This window comes from Hyaloscypha bicolor, assembly GCF_002865645.1.
Source record: "Hyaloscypha bicolor E unplaced genomic scaffold K444scaffold_126, whole genome shotgun sequence".
NCBI classification, from domain to species: Eukaryota; Fungi; Ascomycota; class Leotiomycetes; order Helotiales; family Hyaloscyphaceae; genus Hyaloscypha; species Hyaloscypha bicolor.
The window spans coordinates 1,525,600-1,548,843 of record NW_020194628.1 but is presented as its reverse complement, the minus strand read 5'-3'; the positions used below and the strand labels follow the sequence as shown (position 1 = coordinate 1,548,843).

At 48.9% G+C, this 23,244-nt stretch overlaps 10 protein-coding genes across 10 annotated transcripts; 6 read left to right on the top strand and 4 right to left on the bottom strand.

Annotated features, from left to right (window-relative positions):
- Window positions 1-727: 727 nt before the first annotated feature.
- Window positions 728-2,330, bottom strand: K444DRAFT_538607 (APG17-domain-containing protein; the record flags this gene model as incomplete). Its single annotated transcript, XM_024875554.1, has 3 exons — window positions 728-1,717; window positions 1,765-1,953; window positions 2,007-2,330. 3 exons carry the CDS (start codon window positions 2,328-2,330, stop codon window positions 728-730), a joined length of 1,503 nt encoding a protein of 500 aa, XP_024732023.1.
- Window positions 2,331-3,652: 1,322 nt separating this feature from the next.
- Window positions 3,653-4,517, top strand: K444DRAFT_98030 (uncharacterized protein). Its single transcript, XM_024888847.1, has 3 exons — window positions 3,653-3,870; window positions 3,951-4,302; window positions 4,386-4,517. The coding sequence occupies exon 2, from the start codon at window positions 4,038-4,040 to the stop codon at window positions 4,299-4,301; it is 264 nt and encodes an 87-aa protein (XP_024732022.1). The 5' UTR covers window positions 3,653-3,870; window positions 3,951-4,037; the 3' UTR covers window position 4,302; window positions 4,386-4,517.
- A 132-nt stretch (window positions 4,518-4,649) lies between these two features.
- Window positions 4,650-6,615, bottom strand: K444DRAFT_645897 (FAD/NAD(P)-binding domain-containing protein; the record flags this gene model as incomplete). The annotated part of the gene is made up of 5 exons (XM_024885146.1): window positions 4,650-5,074; window positions 5,134-5,536; window positions 5,605-5,788; window positions 5,880-6,041; window positions 6,101-6,615. 5 exons carry the CDS (start codon window positions 6,613-6,615, stop codon window positions 4,650-4,652), a joined length of 1,689 nt encoding a protein of 562 aa, XP_024732021.1.
- Window positions 6,616-7,507: 892 nt separating this feature from the next.
- Window positions 7,508-7,861, top strand: K444DRAFT_633971 (uncharacterized protein; the record flags this gene model as incomplete). The annotated part of the gene is made up of 1 exon (XM_024883680.1): window positions 7,508-7,861. The coding sequence occupies one exon, from the start codon at window positions 7,508-7,510 to the stop codon at window positions 7,859-7,861; it is 354 nt and encodes a 117-aa protein (XP_024732020.1).
- A 1,312-nt stretch (window positions 7,862-9,173) lies between these two features.
- Window positions 9,174-9,819, top strand: K444DRAFT_617564 (uncharacterized protein). The gene is made up of 2 exons (XM_024881155.1): window positions 9,174-9,240; window positions 9,389-9,819. The coding sequence occupies exon 2, from the start codon at window positions 9,442-9,444 to the stop codon at window positions 9,616-9,618; it is 177 nt and encodes a 58-aa protein (XP_024732019.1). The 5' UTR covers window positions 9,174-9,240; window positions 9,389-9,441; the 3' UTR covers window positions 9,619-9,819.
- Window positions 9,820-10,766: 947 nt separating this feature from the next.
- K444DRAFT_538122 (WD40 repeat-like protein) lies at window positions 10,767-12,835 on the top strand (the record flags this gene model as incomplete). Its single annotated transcript, XM_024875514.1, has 2 exons — window positions 10,767-11,063; window positions 11,111-12,835. The coding sequence occupies 2 exons, from the start codon at window positions 10,767-10,769 to the stop codon at window positions 12,833-12,835; spliced, it is 2,022 nt and encodes a 673-aa protein (XP_024732018.1).
- A 1,352-nt stretch (window positions 12,836-14,187) lies between these two features.
- K444DRAFT_538441 (uncharacterized protein) lies at window positions 14,188-14,868 on the bottom strand (the record flags this gene model as incomplete). Its single annotated transcript, XM_024875540.1, has 1 exon — window positions 14,188-14,868. The coding sequence occupies one exon, from the start codon at window positions 14,866-14,868 to the stop codon at window positions 14,188-14,190; it is 681 nt and encodes a 226-aa protein (XP_024732017.1).
- Window positions 14,869-16,588: 1,720 nt separating this feature from the next.
- Window positions 16,589-18,399, bottom strand: K444DRAFT_696696 (uncharacterized protein). The gene is made up of 3 exons (XM_024887910.1): window positions 18,339-18,399; window positions 17,642-18,289; window positions 16,589-17,586 (listed from the first exon to the last, which is right to left on the bottom strand). The coding sequence occupies exons 2-3, from the start codon at window positions 18,047-18,049 to the stop codon at window positions 16,882-16,884; spliced, it is 1,113 nt and encodes a 370-aa protein (XP_024732016.1). The 5' UTR covers window positions 18,050-18,289; window positions 18,339-18,399; the 3' UTR covers window positions 16,589-16,881.
- A 641-nt stretch (window positions 18,400-19,040) lies between these two features.
- Window positions 19,041-19,949, top strand: K444DRAFT_645894 (endonuclease/exonuclease/phosphatase family protein-like protein; the record flags this gene model as incomplete). The annotated part of the gene is made up of 1 exon (XM_024885145.1): window positions 19,041-19,949. One exon carries the CDS (start codon window positions 19,041-19,043, stop codon window positions 19,947-19,949), a length of 909 nt encoding a protein of 302 aa, XP_024732015.1.
- Window positions 19,950-20,745: 796 nt separating this feature from the next.
- On the top strand, window positions 20,746-22,574 carry K444DRAFT_633965 (uncharacterized protein; the record flags this gene model as incomplete). The annotated part of the gene is made up of 4 exons (XM_024883679.1): window positions 20,746-21,122; window positions 21,174-21,380; window positions 21,460-21,734; window positions 21,859-22,574. 4 exons carry the CDS (start codon window positions 20,746-20,748, stop codon window positions 22,572-22,574), a joined length of 1,575 nt encoding a protein of 524 aa, XP_024732014.1.
- Between the last annotated feature and the right edge of the window lie 670 nt (window positions 22,575-23,244).

Below are 23,244 nucleotides of genomic sequence, written 5' to 3'. Positions count from 1 at the left end.
AAGAAAAATCATCCACTTGACAGCAACTCAGAAGAAGCCATGATATCAACTTGATGATTCAATGTTCAGGTTCGATTTCCGGCGTTGACTGCGATGTGCAATGAAGCCTTGATTACAAAAGACAAATGACTCGAAAATTCCGGTATGAGCTATCCATTGTACCAGAACTCTTGGAACAATGAGGGTAGAGCGATGTGTTTTATTAATCATATTCACCGTTGAGATCAAAGACCAGATGATACATTACTTGATTCTCATCTCATGATTAGCTGAAAGCTTGCCATTCAAAGAACGGATTTCATACGATCTATCTCCATCAGACGAGACGTCTCTTCATCTGAAATGACTAATCGGTGTTCAATCGACGTTCTCATTGTGCCAGAAAATGTGAAAGAATGATGATGCGACATGCAGCAAAGATTTCTCGACTCAACCGCCTTGAACCCCAGTGTCACATGCGTTGTTATGGTTAGTTATTGCAGCATTCACTGTTCCTCTCGTCCAGATGGATGCTTGCTCAATTCACCGAGAGGAGGTAATACTGAAATAATGACGTGATCAACAAGAAGGCATAGAAATGAGGCAAGGCCCGTGAGCTGCTCGAATCACTTGATTCTTATAAAGCGCGAAAATAAAGCGTCTGACGGTACCGTTATCCCAAAAAAGCACTGTGCAGAGGCACTGGTCCTCAATGTGGAAAAATATTCTCATTTTTGGGGTATCAGTGTCACCTGTCTGTCCTTTGGCACCCCCGATCCCTCCTCCCAGCAGCGTCGAACACTGCCCTCTCCACTACTGGCACGGAATCGCTTTGTCCTTGCCCATCAGCAAGAACGAACTCCCACCTTGGCGCAGGAGCATTAACATTTGGCCACAGATCCACCGGTAAATAATCCCCCACATCGACTCTAAATCCTTCCCTCTCCTTCATATCCGCCTCGTACACTTTCTCGATCTGCTCCATAGCCTTCTTCATGATGGTCTTAACTTTCTCTTCATATTGTTTCCGCCTGTACACTTCCAGGATCAAGCCATCATATGAGCTATGGTAGTTTTCGTAGAACAACCGCATGGATTCAAGTTCATTGAGCTGCTCTCCAATATTGATCTTTGTTTCCTCCCAGCGTATCCGGAAATCCTGGCTCGCAATTATGTACCCTGGCAATCTTGCCCCAATGCCCTCGAGAATCTGATACGCGGCAGTCATTTCGTTATATGTGGTGGTGAGCGCAGACACATATTCGAGGACGGCATCATGTTTCATCTCCATCTCCTCAAGATACTCCTTGAGCTCCATGACCACATCGTCCACTTGCGAAGAATCCTTTTCTAAGACATCAAGCATTTCTCTTCTCTCTTCGTCGGATATGGGTTCACCAGAGGGAGGATCATTCTCCGTGTTCATCACGCCTGAGACGGAGACTGCTTCTGCTCCTGGCGGCTGTGATGAAGCTGCTTTCCGGACAGCCGCGTATCCTCCTTCGGTATGTCGGATAGCATTGACGCAGAGGTCAAAATGCCGGACCAGGGAATCGAGAAGTGCTGCCATTTCCTGGGCATGGCTCTCCAAGCTTTGCAAATGTGTAGGGATTGTAGAAGAGAGTTCGTTGCGTGACTGGGAGGCGCTGGGTTGTGGGGAAGACTTCATGGCGGCTTTGAGGGCACGAAGGTCATTTTCGAATGCCAATATCGAGGAGTCAAATTCTGTTTGTGCTTCCTAGGAATGTGTTAGAAAGGCAGGCGAAGTTTAAGCGGTCATCTTACCTTTGACTCCCGTATCGACTCCTTCAAAGCATCTCGCATGGTCTCTACTCCCTGTTCATCCACAAAATCCAGTAGACTTCGAGGGTCCTCTTTTTCAGGCCTAAATGCAGCTTCCACCATTGTAGACCTCAATATATCCATCGTAGACTCCAGTCTTGCATTCGCGGCGTCTAGAGTCCGAATAACACTCTGTGGGGCTAATCAGCCTGATATTCCTCTTGGCAGATGCAGCTGCGACATACCTTGAAATCCCACTGTCCCTCCTTATAGATATTCTCAATCCCTCCTCTAACCTTCTTTAATATCTTGACCTGCTCCGAGATGCCGCTCCTGAGGAAGCCTGTCCGAGCATTCAAAACCACACTCTCTTCCAGCGCAGCTCTCGCAGACGTCACAATTTCATTCGCACGCCATACTGTGCTAATCGATGATAAAGAGCGTTTGGACGCTAGGAGATGAGATACGAGGGTTTCGAGAGGAATGTCTTGTTGTGCCATGGACCGAGATTGGGATTTAGAAGAAGAGAGGGAAGCACGACTGCGGCTGGCTGGGGGTGAGGCCGACATGGTGGAGACAAGGGGTATTTTTTATTAGTCGCAGAGATGTTACTATTGTTCGAATTGTGCCGTCTTCTGCTCGATCCTTTATCGTGTCGATTTTGATGTTCTGGGATGTTGAGAGGATGATGCGAGGCTGCGAACTTCTATGGTCCCAAGAACTCACCAAATGCGCTCCGGACTCTGATTGGCCGGAATTAACATTGATCCACTTCTCTTCTCAATCCAATCCAATCCACCACCTCGCAGCCCCTTTCCTTCCTTCTCACTGGGAGATTCGAGATGTGTACCTCGAACGATCATGTTTGACATAGTCTCATGTTTCTCATCGCCTCGGACAGAAGCATTGGAACTCGGAGACTGGGCCCGAAGACGCAGCGGTCAACAAGGCATCGCCGCATCGAGGCTCTGGTCCTCCATGCAGAGTTGGACCTCTCTACGCCGAACCACGACCGCATTATCGGCTCGCTCGTTCAAGTTCAATAGAGGTGATCCATGCCTTTCAAGATGTTGTGAGGTCGTCGTCGTCGTCCATCTGACCGATGAGGCGAAGGCTCCTCTCAGCCCCTCTGAGCCCCTCTCGGGAGATCTTGAGAAGATCTCTGCTACATGCAAGCGCGAGTGGACCCAAAAGGCCCGAGAAGCAAGATCCATGGCACATCTGTTGCAATTCTTGCATACTGGCGTTGCATTTAAGTGAATACCGGGCCGGTAGTGCTTTTCCTGGCCTGATTTCTTTTGCTATGTCACGTGCATTCAAGCGGGAGTTGAAAAGAATTGGGAATCGGCCCGTTTTGTGCAGTTGTCATGGGGCGCCAACCACGCAACGCACAGCCTCGCGAATGAAAATCCATATTCAGAAAGATCAAGTAGCAACCGTGCCCCCGGCGAGACGTCTCGAATCGTTCTCCTTTCGAGATTGTGCGTGCTTTAAGCCTACTTTATGCCAAAGTTGATGAGCTCAGCGGCCTCATTGATGACTCGCCGAGGAAGATCACTTAACAAATCAGCTATCTGTGTGCAAAGGTCGGTTTGCTTCGCTAATCCGGCTCTCCGGAATTGTACCGAGGACGGTGAAAGCTTACGATGTTGACAGAACATCCTCTCTTCTCGAATAGCCCTCAAGAAGCCAGTGATTCCGAGGCAGAACAAGTCAATCTATTCGGAGATGAACTGATCCGATGGGACGCTGTTTGAGAGACTTGGTTTATCTTTGAGGAGCACCTCCGTTCGGGTTATATACCCCCGCATTCCGTCCACCAGGTCCACCTGCCCCTCTCTCCAGTCCTGGTCTATATCAAGTTCTCCACACCCTTGAATACTGGCTATTCCTCCAGCAGCCTCCCGAGATGTCTGAATCAAACCAAGCCCACCACAATGATGGAATCTATCACGCACCGGATGTCGAGGTCGAGCCGTTTCCAACTCTGGCCAACTCGACAATGGGGGGTATCACAGCCCCCATCCACCCCCCACACAGATTCAACGACGAAACGTTGATGTATGTTGCCGTGCGTGTCGGCATGGGGTCGAGAGGCTCGAAAGAAAGGTAATCTATCTTCTCTCTCTACTATTCTTTCACTTTTATTATATTGACACCAAGGCAGGAAATCCTCATCCTCCAACAAGAAAACATCTAGATTAAAATCCTTCGCCAAAGCACTAAAACGAGGCACTAACCCCTCCAACTCATCAGAAGACATCCGTGTAATCCGGATGCCTCGTAGTGCCTACATCAAATACTTCGCCCGCAATGAAGTCGACGAGTATGTCGGCACCGAGCCGGAGCGATCTTGGGGTGACGAGGATCTAGAGGAGGCGTTTGGGAGATATCGAGATTTCAGGCCGACGAGATGGGTGATGAAGAGTGAGGATGGAGGGAGCAGGGGGGGGCCGGCGCTGGTGCCTGGGAAGGAGGTGTTCGTTGCTGCGGAAGCGAGTGGAAGGGGGGATGGTGGGAGGTTGCTGAAGGACGGTTAAGGTGGGCACTGGGATACCTTGGAGCCCTCAGTGAACAATATATTGATTGATCGTGTTGCACTGACATGCTGGTTTCATCTGCAGTTGGAAGAGCAGCTTGCTATTGTATCTTCATTAGTGGAAACACCGGTTGATAGCACCCTGTGGAGATTCATCTTACGCGGGAACAGGGATGCATGCTGGCGGGCCCGGCCGGGGGAAGTAATACATAATTATGGGAATCGAATCGATGAGAAATTGATGCCATTTATTGGTCTTTCTTTCTACAAAACATATACACCATTACCACTCCCAACTCCAGAGCCTTCCGAGAACGCCATCCACACCCTCTACCCTACCACCGACATCTCAATTATTCGCCCCCAGCGTCCCTAAATACCAAGTCTTATCCTCACCGCCCTCCAGCTCCTTCGTCGAGAACCCATTCCCCAAATACCCAAACCTCCCCCTCTCATAGACGTACTCAAAATCCTCCCCTCTAAACATCTCCAGCATATGGAACCAATGGATCCTGCTTCCTGGGTGAAGTGCCGTAACCGGTCCGGTCTCTTTCCCATTCTTAAACCATGATCTACAAGTCTCAGACCACACTGTGCGCGGCATGAAGGCGTCAATGTGTTCACTATAGGCCGAGAGCGCGGCATGGCTGGGTGAAAGAGATAAAATGCCTTCGGTTTGGCATTTTTGGATGATGGAGCAGATGTAGCGGGATATGTGCTCTGTGATTGTGATGACGCTGCCGTGACCGATGGCAGAATTGGGGCCGAGGAACACTTCACAAAACAACATTAGCAACGTCGTTTTCCCTATCTCGCGTGATGAGCGGACTTACTAAAATAATTGGGGAAATCAGGAACAGCGCAGGACATGTATGCTCGAGGTAAATTCTCCGTCCAGAGATCTTGGAGGTTGCCTTTCCTTCCTATTACAGGAAAGCGTGGTCGGAAAGATAAATCAAAGCCAGTGGCACAGATCAAGGAATCGACTTCTACTACTTCTCCGGTAGCGATCTCAATGCCTGTTGGGACAACTCTGGCAATGTTTTCTGTTACAACGCGGACATTTTCTTTTGTTAGAGATTCGAGGTATCCAGGTCCTGGAGTGAGTCTTCGACAACCGACGGCAAAGGAGGGAATGAGGGCTTTGCAGAGGAGCTTGTCATTTCCAAGAAGAGTGGTCATGTAAATAGATAACAGTTTGAATGCTTGAGCTTGACGTTCGCTGTCTTTCAGCATCTGGTACTCGAAGTCAGCCGCTTGTAAACCTGAATCAGTACGATATGGAGGGGTATTCTCAAACTAACCATAGGGAATCTTCCGTTGATCTGCTCTTCGACAGCTTTAACGAATTCAAGATAGTATTCCGGTGAAGTCTTGAACTTCTCGATTTGTTTAGGGGTGAAGTTTTCTCCGTCCATGTCCAAACTTCCAAGAATTTCGGCGACCTTGCCGGATTTCCATGTTTTATACGATGGTGGAGCAATCCAACTTGGTGACCGGATGAAGTGAACCAGTTTTTTAACATCCAGGAGAGATTAGCTTTGAGTTTTTGACTTAATACCACGAAGAAACTCGGAACTTACCGGGTTGTAAAGCTGGGACAATCTGAACACCAGAGGAGCCATTGCCAATGACCGCCACTTTCCTTCCGGGATATTCGAAGTTTTCCGGCCAATTTGCACTGTGAACGAGGTCGCCTTTGAAATCATGGAGACCGGGTATTTGAGGCCATTTCCAGTTACTGTCGGATGTCAAATGACTTTCAACCCTAAGATTGCGCAACCAAATTAAAAAACTCACTTCAAAATCCCCGAAGCATTCAGCAAAAAGTGACAATAGTCATCAAACACTATCCCAGACCTCAAATCCTCAATCCTCAACTCCCAAACCCCCTTCTCATTCCACCTCGCCTGCACAACCCGATGCTCAGTCTTAATCTCCCTACCAAAATCTTCCTCCTCAACTACCCCACAGAAATAAGCTTCGATCTCTTCCGCAGAACCAAAGAAGGAGTTCCATTCCGGATTCGGTTTCCAGGAGTATTGGTAGTTGTGAGCGGGGATATCGCATTTGCAACCAGGGTATCGGTTTTCGTACCACGTGCCGCCGACTTTGGGGTTCTTTTCGTAGACGATGTGGGTGTAGTTTGTGAGGGATGTTCGTAGGGTGCGGATCATGTTGATTCCACTTGCTCCAGCTCCGATTGTGACGATTCGTACATGGGATTCAGTCCCAAGTGGTTGCTCGAGGATTGTGTATGGGGTGTCGGGTATTGTGACACGTGCAGCAGCTGCTCCTGCCGTTTCTGATACCATTGTCGCTCGAGGTGCGAGGAGACCGAATGTCTAGAATTGTTGTTGGAGGGCAGTTGAAGGATTTAATAATCACATGTGGCGAGACATATGGTCCTATCTGTAACTCTTAAGGATCGCATTCACTTTGATGTTGTTGTTGTTGTTTGTTGTCAAGCTGAACGACAGGCCGCAGTCACGGCGACCCGGTTATCTTACCCCGTTCGCCGCATTCCGGGGCTACGGGACTAGGTGTTCGTACATACAGCTGCCCCTGTTTGGAGATGCAGGAGCGTGGACATCTTGCCGAGTGCCGGGTTTCGTCCGCATTGAAGTGAGACGTGCGGTGACTACAGAATGGAGAATTGGTGGCAAAGTCGGTGATCTATTTGTTTTGGCAAGGCAAAGGGGTGGATTGGAGTCGCTTAAGCTCCTGAATGTTCCCTGCTAGAGTGTGTTATTCCCTGTAATTGACGACCCCCTGGCCCAACCCTTGATCTGTGGACTGCATACTGATCCCCATAGCTCACGGAGGAATCTTTCTTGGAGAGCTCTGACTTATTGCTAGAGGTTTTAGTTCTCCGGGAAGCTTCATGAGCTATTGGCACCTTGAACATGCCGTTTAGAAGCCTGAGCCCCTCCCAACGCTGGTTGGCACTTGAATACTCGCTGGGGGGGGTTTCCCAAGTTGCATCTCCAATTTCAATTCACTTGATGCATCAGCACTTAATGATTCACACTTCTTTACCGAGCAAAAGAAGTTGTTAAGTGCAATTGAGCTTATCTGCTGGGTTTTGAAGCTTTAAATGACCTAGAACACACACATCCGGAGAACCACAAATCGTGAAGCTATTGCATGGCTGTCCCGGACTCTTTGAATAAGGTGATTGACTGAATCTCAATCGCAACCTTCCAAATGGCTTCGGTTGCTGCAGCACGTTTCAAGCTCGTATTTTTCGTACCCCCATCCTCTCTCCCAACATGCAAAGCGGCAATGTTCGCAGCAGGCGCTGGTCATTATCCCGGCCCAAGAAACTACACAGAATGCTGCTTCGCCTCTATGGTACCGGTCAGCTTCGCCCTGGAGACACAGCGACCCCATATACCTGAGACTATGGGCGTACTTGAAGAGGTCCAGGAAGCAAGAGTTGAAACGATTTGCCTTAGTGAGGAGGTTGTTCGGAGAGCAGTTGAGGCGTTGAAGGGGCAAGTTCGCGGGAACTTGGAGCTCTGGGCCGCCTTTACACTTCGAAGAGTTGTTATGGATTGAGATAAGGCTGATGATTCTTCAAGTGTCATCCATATGAAGAGCCAGCATTTGAGGTACAAAATGGTGAAATTCTGAATATGGGAGGCGTGATCAGTGTTGGGTTATGGGATTTTGTCGCCGGAAGGGAAACGAGTACGAAATTAGCACTGATATTCTCTCTGATACATCAAGAAACAAATGGGAGCGACTGGTTGTTTTGAACTCAAAATCTTCATTGTTGACCGGGAAATCTTTAGTTTGAAGTGCGCAATATGCCCTCTTGGTGCGGAATTCGGAGCCCCACAGAATTCTCGCCAAAGCTATCAACTTTATATATCAAAAGAAGTAAATCCGAACGCTTCTAATCAAACAAATAGTAGTGAAAACTTATAACAATAGCGTGTGAAATCAAGTTAAACTAACTATGCCAACATTGACACCAACAACGACAATAACACCAGTCCGCGAGAAAGATGTCAATAACACTCCGACTCCACGCCCGTCCAAGGATGACGTTAAACTCAGCAAGCCGGGGTTAAACCCCCAATTGAAAGTTGAAACCGCGCAAAATTCGGTTCGTCTGAGTTTTCCTTACCCTCCACCCGTGGGCGCATGAAATATGTCTTTCTTTCCTTGCTATAAATTTTTTTATTGCATGGTGTTTTTATAGGTGGTGTTAATGAAGCGAGGCAAGCGTGGTTAGCGATCAAGTCGCTTATAATTTTAGCGACGCTGGCGCTGTCTGCGGAGGCGAGAGATCGATAATAGTGGGTCTAGTTCTTTAGCGATAGCTACGGGGCCAGTGAGCTATTTATAGAAGTCACAAGAACATGCCCTTGGCTTACCAGTGGGGCTATCTTACTGATAATGTTCTTGGGTGAGCTTGTCAAACTGATTACCACCGCCTCGTTATATGGCAACGTCCGGAGCTATGTCTGCTGATCCAATGGGCATCTACGATGCGTCAGGTGATGAGCGTGAAGTTGCGAATGAAGAGCGGGAGCAATTGAAATACATGAAATTGACGGATCGACTGCGAAGAGTCTTCAACGCTGCAAGTATGACAACCGGGACCCCGTTGGAGGCGCGGTCTCCTGCCTCCTCCTCCACCAGCTCCGAGAGAATGAGACATTCATTCGAAAATTCCTCGTTCTTGGTAAAGATCCTTCGGGCCCCAATAATTATAAAAGGTTGGAATATTGGCATTGCTGAGTGTGGAATGCCCTTCTCCGTGGTTCGGCGAATTTCCAGCGTTAAGGTTTGCCATTGTTTAGCGACCGAAGGGCATGAAGGTACTCCATAGCACCCACAAGGCGAGCTTGGCTTATTGGTGGCTGCTTGATCGTTTGTACTTCGTGTAGTTGATCGATGGAGATGGTGGTGGTAGAGAAATTTCGGCGCTAGGACTAGTTAATGGAAGGGTTGTCCAGAAATCTTCCCCCCTTCCATCAATTGCGCACAGGGACTTAAAACCGCGCGTAGGAATCAAAGAGAAAGAGGGGGGCGCCTTTCAAGAGAGTGTTATGGAGAACCGGGTTTCGAACATACCGAGGGGACGGTGAGTAGCAAGGGTTGAGGTTGAGATGCAGAGATCGATAACCATGACTGTCGTCTACGGCATTCAGGGCCTCAACGGCGAAGAAAGGGGAACAGCGGGTAATTCAGGTATCGCAGGCTCAGTTCCAGAGATCTCACCTGTTTTGAGGGTTTGGAGAAGTTTGACAGGAAACCATTCTGATGCACACTCTGATCTTCCGTGGATCGCAGCCTGCGAGTGAGCTGCAACAAGCTTTGACGTTTACGAGAGTTCCAACATGATCGGGTAGCGATTGTTACAGAAAGGACAAAGCTTGGGCAGGAGTGCCGTCTTTCTTCTCAGGTGAAGATGTGGCTGGTCACTCTCGTATTGCATAAGCTGAGACAAGAAATACCTGCCTAACCTGAATCTCAAGGCGGACTCGAGAATCTGACGACTTGAAAGACCTGTACAACAGAAAAGGATGGGGAAAACCGATGTCCAGAGTGGCAAGGTTGAGATCCAGAGATCGGTAATCAGGATGTCTCGCGTGCTCCACAAGGCTGCGGGAAGGACCCTGCAGGCTAACCTGAAATCTTGAAGCCGCTGCCAGCAATTGACACCTCAAAGAAATAAATCTGGAGAGAGAGAAGGGAAGCGAAGAGAAACAACGCGAAGTAGTTTGAATTCCTTGTCACAGAATTGATAATTGGATCCAAAATGAATAATTCTTATTAACAATTCAAGTTTTGCAGCACCCCCGCTCTTATTAATCTGGGAGTTTGGGACTGCGTACGTGACCAATGTCGTGCTTACTTGCGCCATCTCTCGTAAAAGAAACTCGAGCTCTCCTCTTGATTCGAGCAGCCTTCACCAACCCCATTACTCATTCTCTGAACATCTCGTCAGGAATCTGAAGATTCGAACTGCTCAACATCGGCAGCAGCAGCATCATCTCAATCAAAAGTGCGGAGAAATTGTTCGGCTCGCTGCTTATCGATCCCAGCAGCTCCCACTCAACATTTGCATTTGCGCCTCATCGCACCACAACCCTGTCGACCGCACGAGCACGCAATCTGGGGCGAAGTGAGATCAGTTTCCTGCGACACCAGCCCCGGTCAGAGCACGAATATCTCGCACGACCTGACCGGTACTTGATGAGGTGCTTGCTCTGACTGTGCCTCTGCGCCCCTGCGCGCCCGCCATTCCTGGGCCTGCTGGCGACTTCCGCGCGGCTGGCGGACTCTTTCCTGGAACATATGGACAACGGTTGTTACTATGGCGTCAACGCAGACCGACAAATTGGCCGTACGGCAATCCGTTGAAGTACCGGGCGACCGTCTGCCAGACGACCTTTCGAAGAACCCTCGGTGGCAAGCGATCGAGATGGCATCAGCGTCTGGTGTGAATATGGATCTCGCGGATCGTGTCGAAGCGGGCGAGCCCCCAACGCACGAAAACTGCGACGGAGACCACAATAGCGAGTTCGACCCAAGAATCACAATCTCTTCTACGAGCAAGATGGCAGGCCAGACGGTTGCCCCTTTCCTTGCGAAGCACATTCCCGACCAGTACGCACCACTTCCCAAGGCTCAACCAGCTACGACTTCGCAGAAGGACCCCAACACCAAATACTGCTATCGACATCGGCCAGACTCAAAATGCCGCAGAACCGCTGATGAGCCGACAATGGAGAATCTACAAAGGGTACGCCGACAAGATTGAACTGGTGGGCAAGACTGACGGTATGGCAGGACCTCCAAGCATTGTCACAAGCAGATCAACAAGGTATATCTCACGTTTGGGCTCTCTTCTCTGCAGCACCGGCAAAGCAGAGAAATCTTATGCTCCAAGGCATCCTCACACAATGTTGCTTTCCTCAACTATCATATCTCTCCAACGCCGTCAAAGACCTTATTCGTATCGACTTTCTCGCTGCCCTCCCCTCCGAGGTATCTTTCAAGATTTTGTGCCATCTCGATACAACCTCGCTGTGTAAGGCGGCACAGGTCAGTCGGCGGTGGCGTTTGCTGGCGGATGACGATGTAGTTTGGCACAGGATGTGTGAGCAGCATATCGACCGGAAGTGTACAAGCTGTGGTTGGGGATTGCCACTTCTGGAGCGCAGACAATTAAGGGACTGGAAGCGACAACAACAACTGCGAGGAGCCGGCCGAGGCCTCAATGAGTGGTCACCTAAGCTGACTCCGGTTCCTGATGAGAAGATTGGCAAGGACTTAGTGACATTGAATCGTTCATCCAAGAGGGATGCCGATTCCTTCACCTCTGACGGCCTAGTAGCTAATTCTTCCGAAGCAAGCAAGCGACAATGTACCTCAACAGAAGATTCTTACTTCACAAAGCAAAAGTTTCGACCCTGGAAGGATGTTTACAAGGATCGATTTAAAGTCGGCACAAATTGGAAGTACGGCCGCTGCTCTATGAAGATTTTCAGGGGTCACACGAACGGCATCGTTTGTTTACAATTCGGCGACACTATCCTAGCAACCGGGTCGTACGACACAACCATCAAGATCTGGGATATTGCTACCGAGAAGTGTATTCGAACGTTACGCGGCCACACGTCTGGCGTTCGCTCCCTTCAATTTGACGACACGAAATTAATCAGTGGAAGTCTGGATAAGACTATCAAAGTCTGGAATTGGCGAACTGGCGAATGCCTTTCCACATTCCCAGGTCATTCCGAAGGCGTTATAGGTGTCCACTTTGATGGAAATATTCTAGCATCAGGATCTATCGACCGTACCGTCAAGATATGGAATTTTATCGACAAGTCAACCACCTCTCTCCGAGGCCACAAGGACTGGGTCAATGATGTCAAGGTTGATTTCCAATCTCGGACTGTATTTTCGGCCTCTGATGACTGTACTGTTCGTCTGTGGGATCTAGATACCATGAAGACGATCAGAATATTTGAAGGACATGTTGGCCAAGTGCAGCAGGTCACCTTGCTCCCAGCAGAATACGAACCTGAAGATGCGGAAGCTGAAGATACCGATGATGGAGCAAGCAGCACTTCAAGTTTTACCGACCTGGATACACCTGATGAGTTCTCATCATCGGTCTTCGAGTCTTGGGGGAAGAATCGTCCTTTACCACCAAAATATATCCTCACCGGAGCACTCGACTCTACCATTCGCCTCTGGGATGTTATCTCTGGCCGATGTCTAAAGACCTTCTTTGGACACGTCGAAGGTGTTTGGGCTTTAGCGGGCGATACCTTAAGAGTGGTATCCGGAGCTGAAGACCGCATGGTCAAAGTCTGGGATGCCAGGACCGGCAAGTGCGAGAAGACCTTTTCGGGTCACACAGGAGCTGTATCTTGTATCGGGCTCAGTGATAGCAGGATGTGTACCGGCAGTATTGATTGCGAGGCTCGGATGTACAGCTTCAAGAACGAGAGCGAACTCGGAGAGCAGATTGAAGGGGAGGGTTTCGCGGCGAGCACGCCGTTGTAAATCGAGAGTGAGGGCCGGATGATGTTTTGATTCTTGAGCGATGTTCAGAATTTTCGACTGGACTCATTTCCTAGATACCTTCCATTTGAAGCGATTAGCGAATAGCCCTTGGAATGCAGGCATGGTGAATGGTGTTTTGGGCATCAAAAGAAATTAGATGCAAGGCGTATTAGGGTAGATTTAGGGGATCTCACGGAACTAATGAATACCATTTCGAAATGGGAAGATTATGAGTCTCCACGTTTTGTGTTAAACTCGTTAAATTTATGTTGGCAGAATTGTTTAGAAGGAACGAGTATTTTGATCGTTTCCAAAGGGGGAGCGGTGGGAGGAGACCCACGGACGTCGCGGCACGATGGGGCAGAGAATGGAAAGTGCTACATTGTAATTCCAACTATACTGTCAAAGGTTCAGTGGCTGGAAGGAGACATGCAGCGCTGGCAGTCGATGGGAAATTGTCAACATGGCTCCTACTCCACCAAAGTCTTGAGCCTATTCTCAGTGCAAAGCTGTTGTATTACATTTGACCACTAGTGCAAGGGAAGTGAGGTCGTTCTACATACCTCCAACAGTGGGGCAGCCAGGTATTTGTATGTTGCTATCAGTGGAGACTTTGTTGTCAACTGTCAGGTAAATTTCATGACATTAGCCAAAATGGGAAAGATGACATGTCTTATATCAAATTAATATCAACGGAAATAAATTGAGAGGTGGTCCGGTTCTGAAATTTCTCGTCGGATTCACAGAAGTTGCTTTGTTGACAGTGGGCGGTAGTTGTCAGTTACAAACATCTCGAAGTTAATTGAAGATTTTGGGAGTGAGCAAAACACTTTGGACAACAAGTCAAGCCAAAGAATGGAACAACCAGCCCAGTGTAGTTTCACATCAGAGATGATATCGATGTTGTACGTAAAGAAATTGTTCTGGTGGTTGCCCTTGGGGTTCGGACAGGGCGGAACCGATCGTTGTGCACAACGAAGCCGTTCTACCAGCTGCCCTCCCTACAACGAACTTGAATGCAAAATGTTGGGCTCACTTCACCGCTAAACATACCAGCATTTATTCGCTCCACAGAATTCAAATGAACTGGTCTCAAGGCAGCAATCTCAAATTTGTGTATTTGTGCTGCCTAGCTATCTAGGCTCGTCGGACAATCTGTTACCTGCCAGTTCCAAGCCCTACCAGAAATAAGAAACCAGAGAGCATGTGCAAACCACCTACGAAACATGAAAGGGGAATAGTGAAAATACAGCTGCCAATGTAAAATGCCAACAACAAAAAATGCAAAACGAAAATGCGATGCCAACCTGCCCTCCCAAACTCCATGCAATGCTAATATGCAGACTCAGCGCTCAACATGCCCAATGAACTCTCTTCTTCGGCTTCGGACTTGGCGTCATCATTGCCATAGTTCCCAAATTTGTGCTGGCCGGCGCGCTCATCGAAACCGGCGTGTCCGTCCTCCCCACCTTCATCTTCACCTCATCATCACTCTCCCTCTCCTCCCTAATAGTCCAAATGTCCGGACTCGGTTCCCTCCAGCTCTGCGGCCGCCGCGCTGACAGAGACCGCGTCTGACCTCGTCCCCTCCCGCTCAGCGACGGCGTAAGCCGGACCTTCGGCCTGCCCCTTGTGGCCGAGAACTCCGGGATATTGATAGTGATGCCGAGACCCTTGAGTTCGTCTGGTCTTGTGCCTACCCTGGACTTGCGTCCGCTTGTGTGTTTTGCTGTGAAGTCTTTCAACGCCATGGGCATCGCGAGGCCGAAGGTTTCGTCGTCGTCTGCTTCGAGTGGAACACGCTGTAGCGTCGAGGGGGAGATTTCTCGTACAGGGGTGTGGCTTGACTCGGGAGTCTCGATGCCGGCGGACAGGTCCTCATCGTCGAGGAACTCATCAATGTCTTCGGGGGACGTCAGGAAGAAGGAGATCGGGTTCTCGTCGATGTTATCGAGGTTCTCTTCTTCTCCGTCGCGCAGGCGGATGATAGTCGGAGGCCACGAGTCTCGCCTCTGCAGCTCGTTGTATGGCATCACGAATCCGTTTGTGTGTTTCTCAAGCGTGGGTTTGGATGCCCGGCTCGCGGCCGGTCTATATGGTGTGTATTGAATGCGGAAGGGGAAATAAATTCCCTACCTAGACAGAATGACGAGAGATATGCTTGGTGATCTGATCAGCGTGAAACCTACGGAAGAGATATCCTGATTTGGAGGAGAGGGGGGGTGAGATATAGAAGTCACGCAGAAGCCTTGTGGCAGCCTTGCAGTCACCACGCCTCCTTTCGGTACGATTATGAATCATAGGAGTGAGACATGCAACCGCCAGGACTCGTGAACTTCCAAGTCCTGCCAAGGTAATTCAGCTACTTGATCAAAGACAGAAGGAAAATTGCGAGGGAGTACGCCCTGCATCGTGACTGCGATTTGTCAAAGGCGAACTCCTGTGCAACACGAAGGGGGTATGGATGGCTGCATATGTGGAAGCCTATCCGGTGACGAGAAACAATTGAAGCCACATCAGCCGCATTCTAGGTGTGACTGCGACTGTTGCCAATAGGACAATCCGGGTTCTTCCCCGCGCATTGCCTGGAGAGGTCACCGTGGCTTGGAGGATGGAGGTGATGAATCCGGTGAGACAAATGCGGATTTGGAGGCGGGAGGGTGGTCATGCAAGGCACACTAGATCACGTGGGAGCTTCGCCCGATTTGGTCATCGGCCAACTTGAGAAGGGAACTCTGGCAAGAAGGGCGAAAATGGGGCAAAGGAATGGTTCACCGATTTGCAGCCCGGTATTCGAGAAGGTTATAGGCAATGTTCCGGCCACTTCATGGTTGAGGACTCGTCAGCGATGACGGTTCACCGAAGTTCAAACTGACACAGGTCTCATTGAAATATCGCAAAATCTGCCGTAGCCGTCTGAGAACAGAAAGGCCTCACTTGCCTTATTGTTGTAATTCGAAAGGCTTCCTTTGCTCATGGAGGATTTCGAGTCAAGGAACTTCTTTTGAGGGTTTGAGGCTATTCGGGAGCGATCTCCAGCGGGCCGAGCCTTCGCTTCTCGCTTGAAGCCGAAAACCCCCTTTTAGCATTTCACGACTTTAGAAAGCATTCAAAGCACAAAGATTTTAAAACGAATAAATCAAAATAGCAAAAGAAATTGGTGAGAATCCAGAAACTTGATTTTCGCTTAGTTATCTGTAGCAAAGCAGTCCTCCTCACAAGCCGTTACCCAAGTAACTACCGCAGTAGAAGTTAAGGCCGGACACCTACAACTTTGATGTAAGTGTACGTCTAGAAACATAGCTTGAGTTAAGCCTACGGCTAGAGACCACTTTAACAGCAATTTCTTAGTTATATATGCGGCCGTTGTTGAAAGAGGGGCCATGCACAAGCTCCACTCTAGGTAAACAATCCATGTTTAGCCCCTGTATTTAGCGAATCAGCGCCCTAAAGGTGAGTTCTAGGAGATCTTTTGCATCGTCGCATATGTTTCGACATTTGATAAGCTAAGTTAAGTTGGCACTGGAAGGTTGGATCGAATCATAAGTTTTAACTGTAGAGAATTCTGTGAAGGGCTGAGCCGAAATCTGCATAAATATCAACGCCGGAAAAGCGTTTTCTATCCGACTCCTAAACTCTTTGCTGTTCCCATTGACACCGCCCAGTCCATTCCTCGCTATGGAAAAAATGCGCCCTTAGTAGATTTAAATGCTCAAGGTTCCACTACCATTTATCTGTCGCCGACAATTATCCCCATACTCCAATCAAATGCGATGCAGAAACAGTTGTCACAGCCCCTTGACCCGCCAAGTGGGACAGCAAAATTCTTGTGTAGACCGGAGAGAAGTTTTGGAGGAGGTTTTACGGAGACTATTGTGCCGCTCTTCGCTTCTAAAGTGGCGCGAAGTTATCCATGGGAGACGTCCAAGATCAGGTGGGAAGGAAGGTTGTTATTTATGAGAGACTGAGATTTCGATTAGGAGGATGTCAAAGTTTCCTGTTCCTTGTTTTTATTGAGGTCCACCGGGGAGGGCAGCTCGCTCGTCTCAAACAGTGGGCTCGCCTTCCACATATGGCAGGGGACTGGTGCTCGGCACCTGAATCATGCTCCATGCCTCGTGATCGAACACGATCGCGCCATCAACCTCCTTCAAATGCCTGGAGAACTCAGTCATGCCATCCTTTCCAAGACTCGAGTGTCCGGAATTGGAGAACCACTGCTCGGTCTCGCCTGTGTCGGCAGCCGTCCCTTCGACAATCGTCTCATTCCAATAATACCTGCTCTCGGCACTTTGTCGCGTCGCCAGACTCTGACTCCCCATTTTGGTCCCAGACAAGGAGGATATAATGTCGACTCGTTTTGTAATAAGACTTCGATCAATGAGAGCGAATACCGAGGAAAGAGTTGCGAGTGAGGGGGCGATGATATACGAGCTATAGAGGTTGATCGGGTACGAGTATGTTGTTTCAATGCCGGAAAAGGAGTCGGAATATGAGCCAGCTGTGAGCTGGCTGAGGGATTGGTTGAGACCCAAATCCGTCATATTTTGGATATTTTGGAAGGAGAGAGACTGCGACCAAGCAACTATCTTAGGACCAGCGGAGGTGACGATCGTGGACGAAATTGAAAGGCTTCTATGTGCTGTGAGCTTGAAATAGAGTGATGTATTAGTTGAGGTTCCGTTGGAAGTTACACTAGATACTTGTGGATAGAAGCTGAAGACTGTGGACGGTATTTTACTTTCGATGGCCTGCTCCCAGATTAGAATCCGTCGGCCTGAGATGAAAGAATCTAGAAAGACTCACACTTCCTCGCGTCTGGTTTCCGTGTTCGTCAAGCCAAATGAATACAGCCCCCGTGACCCACCAGTTCTCCCCAACAGAGCCGATATTTCCAGAAGCTGAAGTATCAAAGCTCACAACTTTTAGACTGAAGTTGTGTAACTTCCCGTCACACAGAAGAGGTAACCAAGGCGTCACATCGACGTCAAAAGATGGCAAATCGAAGGCATCAATCCCTACAATTGGTCGCCAAAGTCCAGGATCTACCCCGCCAGTGAAAAGAAGAGGAAATGGCCATGACACTCCAGCCAGTTTTCCATCTATCAGCACTTGGATTTCTCTGAACGGAGAGTAACCATACAGCCATCCCGGATTTTCGGGGAACGTATTAACGTATTCCGTAGGCCCCAGTATACAAATCTGAATACACATTGCTGAGATCAAAAATGACCCTCTGCTCAATTTTGAGAATAGTGTCGAAGGTGGTCATGTCTTTCTGGTAGGACCAGTAGATTCCAACATCGATTGGCATAGCTGTTGAAGTGCGCCATACTTCGATATCTCCCAGGAAAAGCAGAGCAAGTCGATGATATTGTCGGCCATGAGATGTCACGGAGATGTTGAAAATGGTTGTAGTGAACTTGCAGTCTTTTGGGGGACTGTAAACACCTGCTTTCTTGTCAGGTAACGTGCATAAGATTTCAAACCTTCGTGAGCTTACCGACGTATGGTGCACCATAACTGCTCGCGAATGTGTGTTGCAAAATGGTTTGTTGGCAGCTCACTCCTTCGTAATTTTGCCTTGGTGGTACCTGAGCCTGAATGACTTCCAATGCTGCCGAGGCGCCGATCGAAGAAAAGATGAATAAAAGGACCAGTCTCGAGAGACAAGTGGGAAGAAGAAAGTGAGGCATGATGATGAAAAGCAGGTCGAGCCTCTAGTTTCGACCGACCCCAAGCACCGGGACCTTGGGACATGCTCTCTTAAGTCCATTGAGATTCGTTCGTAGATTGGATCTGGGTAATACCCATTCTGGCATGCAGGCCGACAAATGGTAACGTTCCGTCTGCAAAGCGGGCACCTTTATCGAGGTAATATCCGACATAGATAAGAAGGAAAGGAGACACGCCGTTAACGTGAACGAATCAAAGGTGGACTTACACCGCGGTTGGAGCCCAAGACGCGAAAGCCAAGTTGTTTTGATATTGAGGTGGACAATGCGGTCACGTGTGGGCGCTGCTTTCCTCCTCATCTTCCGCCGCGCTTCACATCCCGCGAACCCATCATTCCATCAGAACAAAGCCCCCAGCTTTCCCGTACATTATCGCCTTTAATTATCGACTTCTCTCTTGTGCTTTATTCGAAAGTCTCGGGTCGGGCCGCCTGAGAGACAAAATGACGCGAAAACAAATTCGCGACGATATGAGAGGAAAATCAACAGAAGACGCGACATCCATCAGCGATGGCCCCCTCTCCATTCGGGTAATCACACACAACATTCGTTACGCGACTCAATATCCGTTCAAAGGCGAAGAGCCTTGGTCAACTCGCTGTCCTCTGCTCTGCTCACAACTTGTCTTCAATTCGGAGAACCCAGCAACCTTCATTTGCCTCCAAGAGGTGCTCCACTCGCAGCTTATGGATATCTTAAGCTCACTTAACACGTCCACTGCAACTCAAAGCCATGATTCTTGGTCCTACATAGGGGTTGGTCGCGATGATGGGAAGTCGGTAGGAGAGTATTCTCCAATTTTATATCGCCCGCGGATCTGGCATCTCAAACGGTGGGAGACTCGGTGGCTCAGTGAAACACCCACGATTCCGTCGAAAGGCTTCGACGCTTCGAGTATCAGGATAGTTACGATTGGACATTTTGTCCATGTCAAGACATCTCAGAATATTCTCGTCATGAGCACACACCTAGATGATCAAGGACGACAATCGCGGCGAGAAAGTGCGAAGATGATCTTGGAACGCATTCGATTCTTCTCAAATCATGACCAATTGTCAACTGTCCTTCTTGGTGGCGACTTTAACAGCCCCCCGGACGATGAAGCTTATCAGGTTATGACAACTTCAGATTCAATCATGGAAGACATCGGCGCTCAAGTTCCCAAAACCAAGCATTATGGCAACGAAATGACATTTACCTCATTTGGTTATGTGGACAACAAACCAAGCCGAATCGATTTCATCTTCTGCAGGAAAGGGGACCGGGTCACATACCAGACATATGCCGTCCTAGCAAATCGCTTTGATGATGGGATCTATCTCTCGGACCATCGAGCTTGTGTTGCAGATGTCCTTCTGGAGCCTGGACCGACCTCGTGAAAGTCGGAAAGACCACGTTCAAGATAGTTTTCAGCCATTCGCGAGTTTCGAAATATTGTTTGACAGCAGATGCTACGGCAGTTTATTGAACTGGCTTTCATGGACGTTTAATTCAACATGCCAACTTGCTCATTCAAGCGTTGAGAAATAATTAGATGCCGGATGTACTGGACCCGCGGATGTACATTGAAGAAGGATGTTTGATAATCCGATCACCCTTGAAATGGCTATCATTGGATCGCCAAATGCAGTCTCTCGAATTTATCAAGAGTTGGGGTGGCCTTAACGGTACTCGTAGTGTCTGACACATGATCGGAGAAGCGACAACCCGACTACATATTTCTCAAGAATCCATGGTTCACGCGTTCACGTTCTTTGCCACAATTCCATTTGACGGATTCAATTCCGGAAATCCATCATTCAGTGACCGACCTTAACGAAAATGGCCGAAAGCCTCACGAGTGCGCAGAGGTTGAGAAACGCACGTGCTTGCGAAGCGTGCAGAGCTAGCAAAAGTCGATGTGTTTACAAAAGTGACGTTGGGGTGTGTCAGAGATGCGAACAGAGCGGCAATCAGTGTATCGTGAGGTCCAAAGCGCGCCCTATGAGGACTCGTGCGGTGTGAGTCTTCCCAAAATCCATAAGTAATACTTGCTGAGGTCCGACCTTGAGCCGGCCATCTGGTTCGTCTCACAAGAATATCTCCCCTTTTGGAGACTCGGAATTTTCCATTGATCTTCCAACTGTGTCTCCTCCGGACAATAGGCAAGACGTCGAAGACCTCCACCAGCACCATATGCATGCCTTTGGGGATACCGATCCCACGAGAGTTGATGAATCGCGTATTTGCAGTGCACGACGTAGCCCGGAGCATCCTGCCATCATCGAGCATCGTAAAGTTACTTTGGAGCAGGCCGAGGAACTTCTCTCATCATTTCGTCGCATGGCACCTCATTTTCCGTTCGTTCAGGTCCCCGGAGATGCCACGGTTCCATCACTCTCACGAACGTCTCCGTTTTTGCTTTTAGCGATCCTCACCACGGCTTCAATCAGAGACCCTCCGTTGTATCATCAAATGGATTTTGAGTTCAAGAGGATCCTGAGCACTAAAGTCATCGTAGAAGGGCGCAAGAGCCTTGACTCTGTACAAGGCATCTTGGTCTACGTTGCATGGTAAACAGTTGACCCGCAGTACCGATCTGCTAGGAGCTAATATATGACCAGGTATCCGCTCCATGCGAATCCAAAGAATAACCAGGCGTTCATGTATATCAACCTAGCAACCAGTCTTACCAGTGACCTTGGACTTGACCTAGAGCTCCCAAACCTGAATAGCTTCGGCAATATCAGTACCCAAGGTCTCATCGAGGGAGCCTCCTTCACAGATGCTGCCAAGAGAGCATATCTTGGGTGCTATTACCTATCAAGCGCGTTAGTATTCCTTCCTCCGATTAGAATCGCAAGCCACCGACCATTTTCCAATCACCGGACTGAGCTAACCTTCCTTTAGGCTATCATTAGGATTTCAAAAACCTCCCGGATTACGCTATCGCAATTTGATGGACGGTCATGGCCAATCTCTGTTGCAGGACGAAAGTTCAGCAGAGATCTCCTCACTTATCAAGCTACAGCGCCTAGCTGAGCGAATTGCCGAGGTTCATCGATCGTCTGAACCTAAGGGGGATCTTCAAATGGAAGCTCTGAACGCCGAAGTCAACATTCAGATGTTCCAACACGAGGTCCAGGAGTGGCGAAAGTCCATAGCTACGTCAGTTAGAAATCTGCGTATGTTACTTCTGTTCGATGAATTATCTATTTTCTTGTTCAATCTCGATGTATTCTTCTCATTGGATGCATCCTCAATTTTGTTCTAGTTGTTCAAACCATATAGAACTAACTCCTGCTCCAGCTTTTATTGGAATGGCGGAACGCTATTTGGGTTGTGCCATTTACAGTCATGAACTTGGATTTCTCCGCCGTCCTTACCGAGATCATCTCCGTTCGATGACAAGTAACCCACCAGTAAATCCCGCACATCTTGAGAGTTGTCTTCAAGCCGCTAAAACATTCTGCGAATATCTGCTTTCTCTCCCCGAAACCAGTTACCTTGACTTCACTGCCATTCAATGGAGCATGGTGGTCCACGCTATCCTCGTTCTTTCTCGACTCACGTTTGTGATGGCTGCAAACCTGGGATGGGACTCTGATACAACGCGATCAAACGTCCCATTAGTTATGTATCTCGATGCTCTCTGTTACAGGTTCCAACATCTTTCATTGACACCATCCGATACAGCCGAAACACCACAGAATCCAGATGTGCTCTACGTGTTCGGGATGATACTAAGGAGTTGCAAGAAATCCTACGAACGACGAGTCGCAAAGATCGCACCAGGCTTCTTAATCGTCGATGATGCGAACGTAATCGATATGGCGGCTCGAGGACACTGTCCGATGCTTGATCCGGCACTGAACCCCTTGTTTGATATTTCTGACTCGACATATGGAGGGTCATATGAGTTGAGTGAGAGCGCAACTCCGAGCACTTCTTCGACAGCAGCTTTTCTGCCTCAATACCACGACGTCTGGGCAGTTATGACTGGTAGCTGGGCTGAGGAGTTTTGAACTTGACTTGGTCGAGACCTGCTGGTGCTGATTTCATGCGATCTCACGTCAGCCATTTGCGCAAAGACCACCAGATGCGGATTAATTAGGAGCGTAAGACCGGCGAACTTGCTGACCCTTCATGACTTATAAAACTGATGGAGATCCTTCAAAATTCCTTCAGGATATCCTCGTCCTCAGCAATCGCCAGACCAAATCATCACGTGGACAACTTTTCTTGTCAGGCACCGGAGGAAAACTATCAGCCGCAGCGCAAAAAAAGTGCACCCAGTCATGTACGAAACCATTCTTGGTAGAATTGATACATTGTCGGCTTCTTTGGGCTTAGCGAGGGAGAGTAAACGGGTGCGACCGGGCGAAAATCCATGGGGCTATTCGGGAGCAAAAGAGGAGACTTCACTGAAAGGGGGGAACGCAGAGTGTCTGCACAAGAAGGAGGCGGAGAGTGACGTCGAATCGGTTGAAAGTACCTTTACGATAGTGGAGAAAACAGAGGATGAGCATACTTGATGACTAGCTGGCCACAACACCATGACTGGACGAGTGTTCTGACCCTCAGCTTCGAGAACTTCGGTGATGGGCACTCCGGGCACGAACTCGCCTTATCGAGTCTCTGTGGCGTTCAAGATAATATGGGGCGAGGGTGCCATTGAGTTGCGAGCGAGGATGA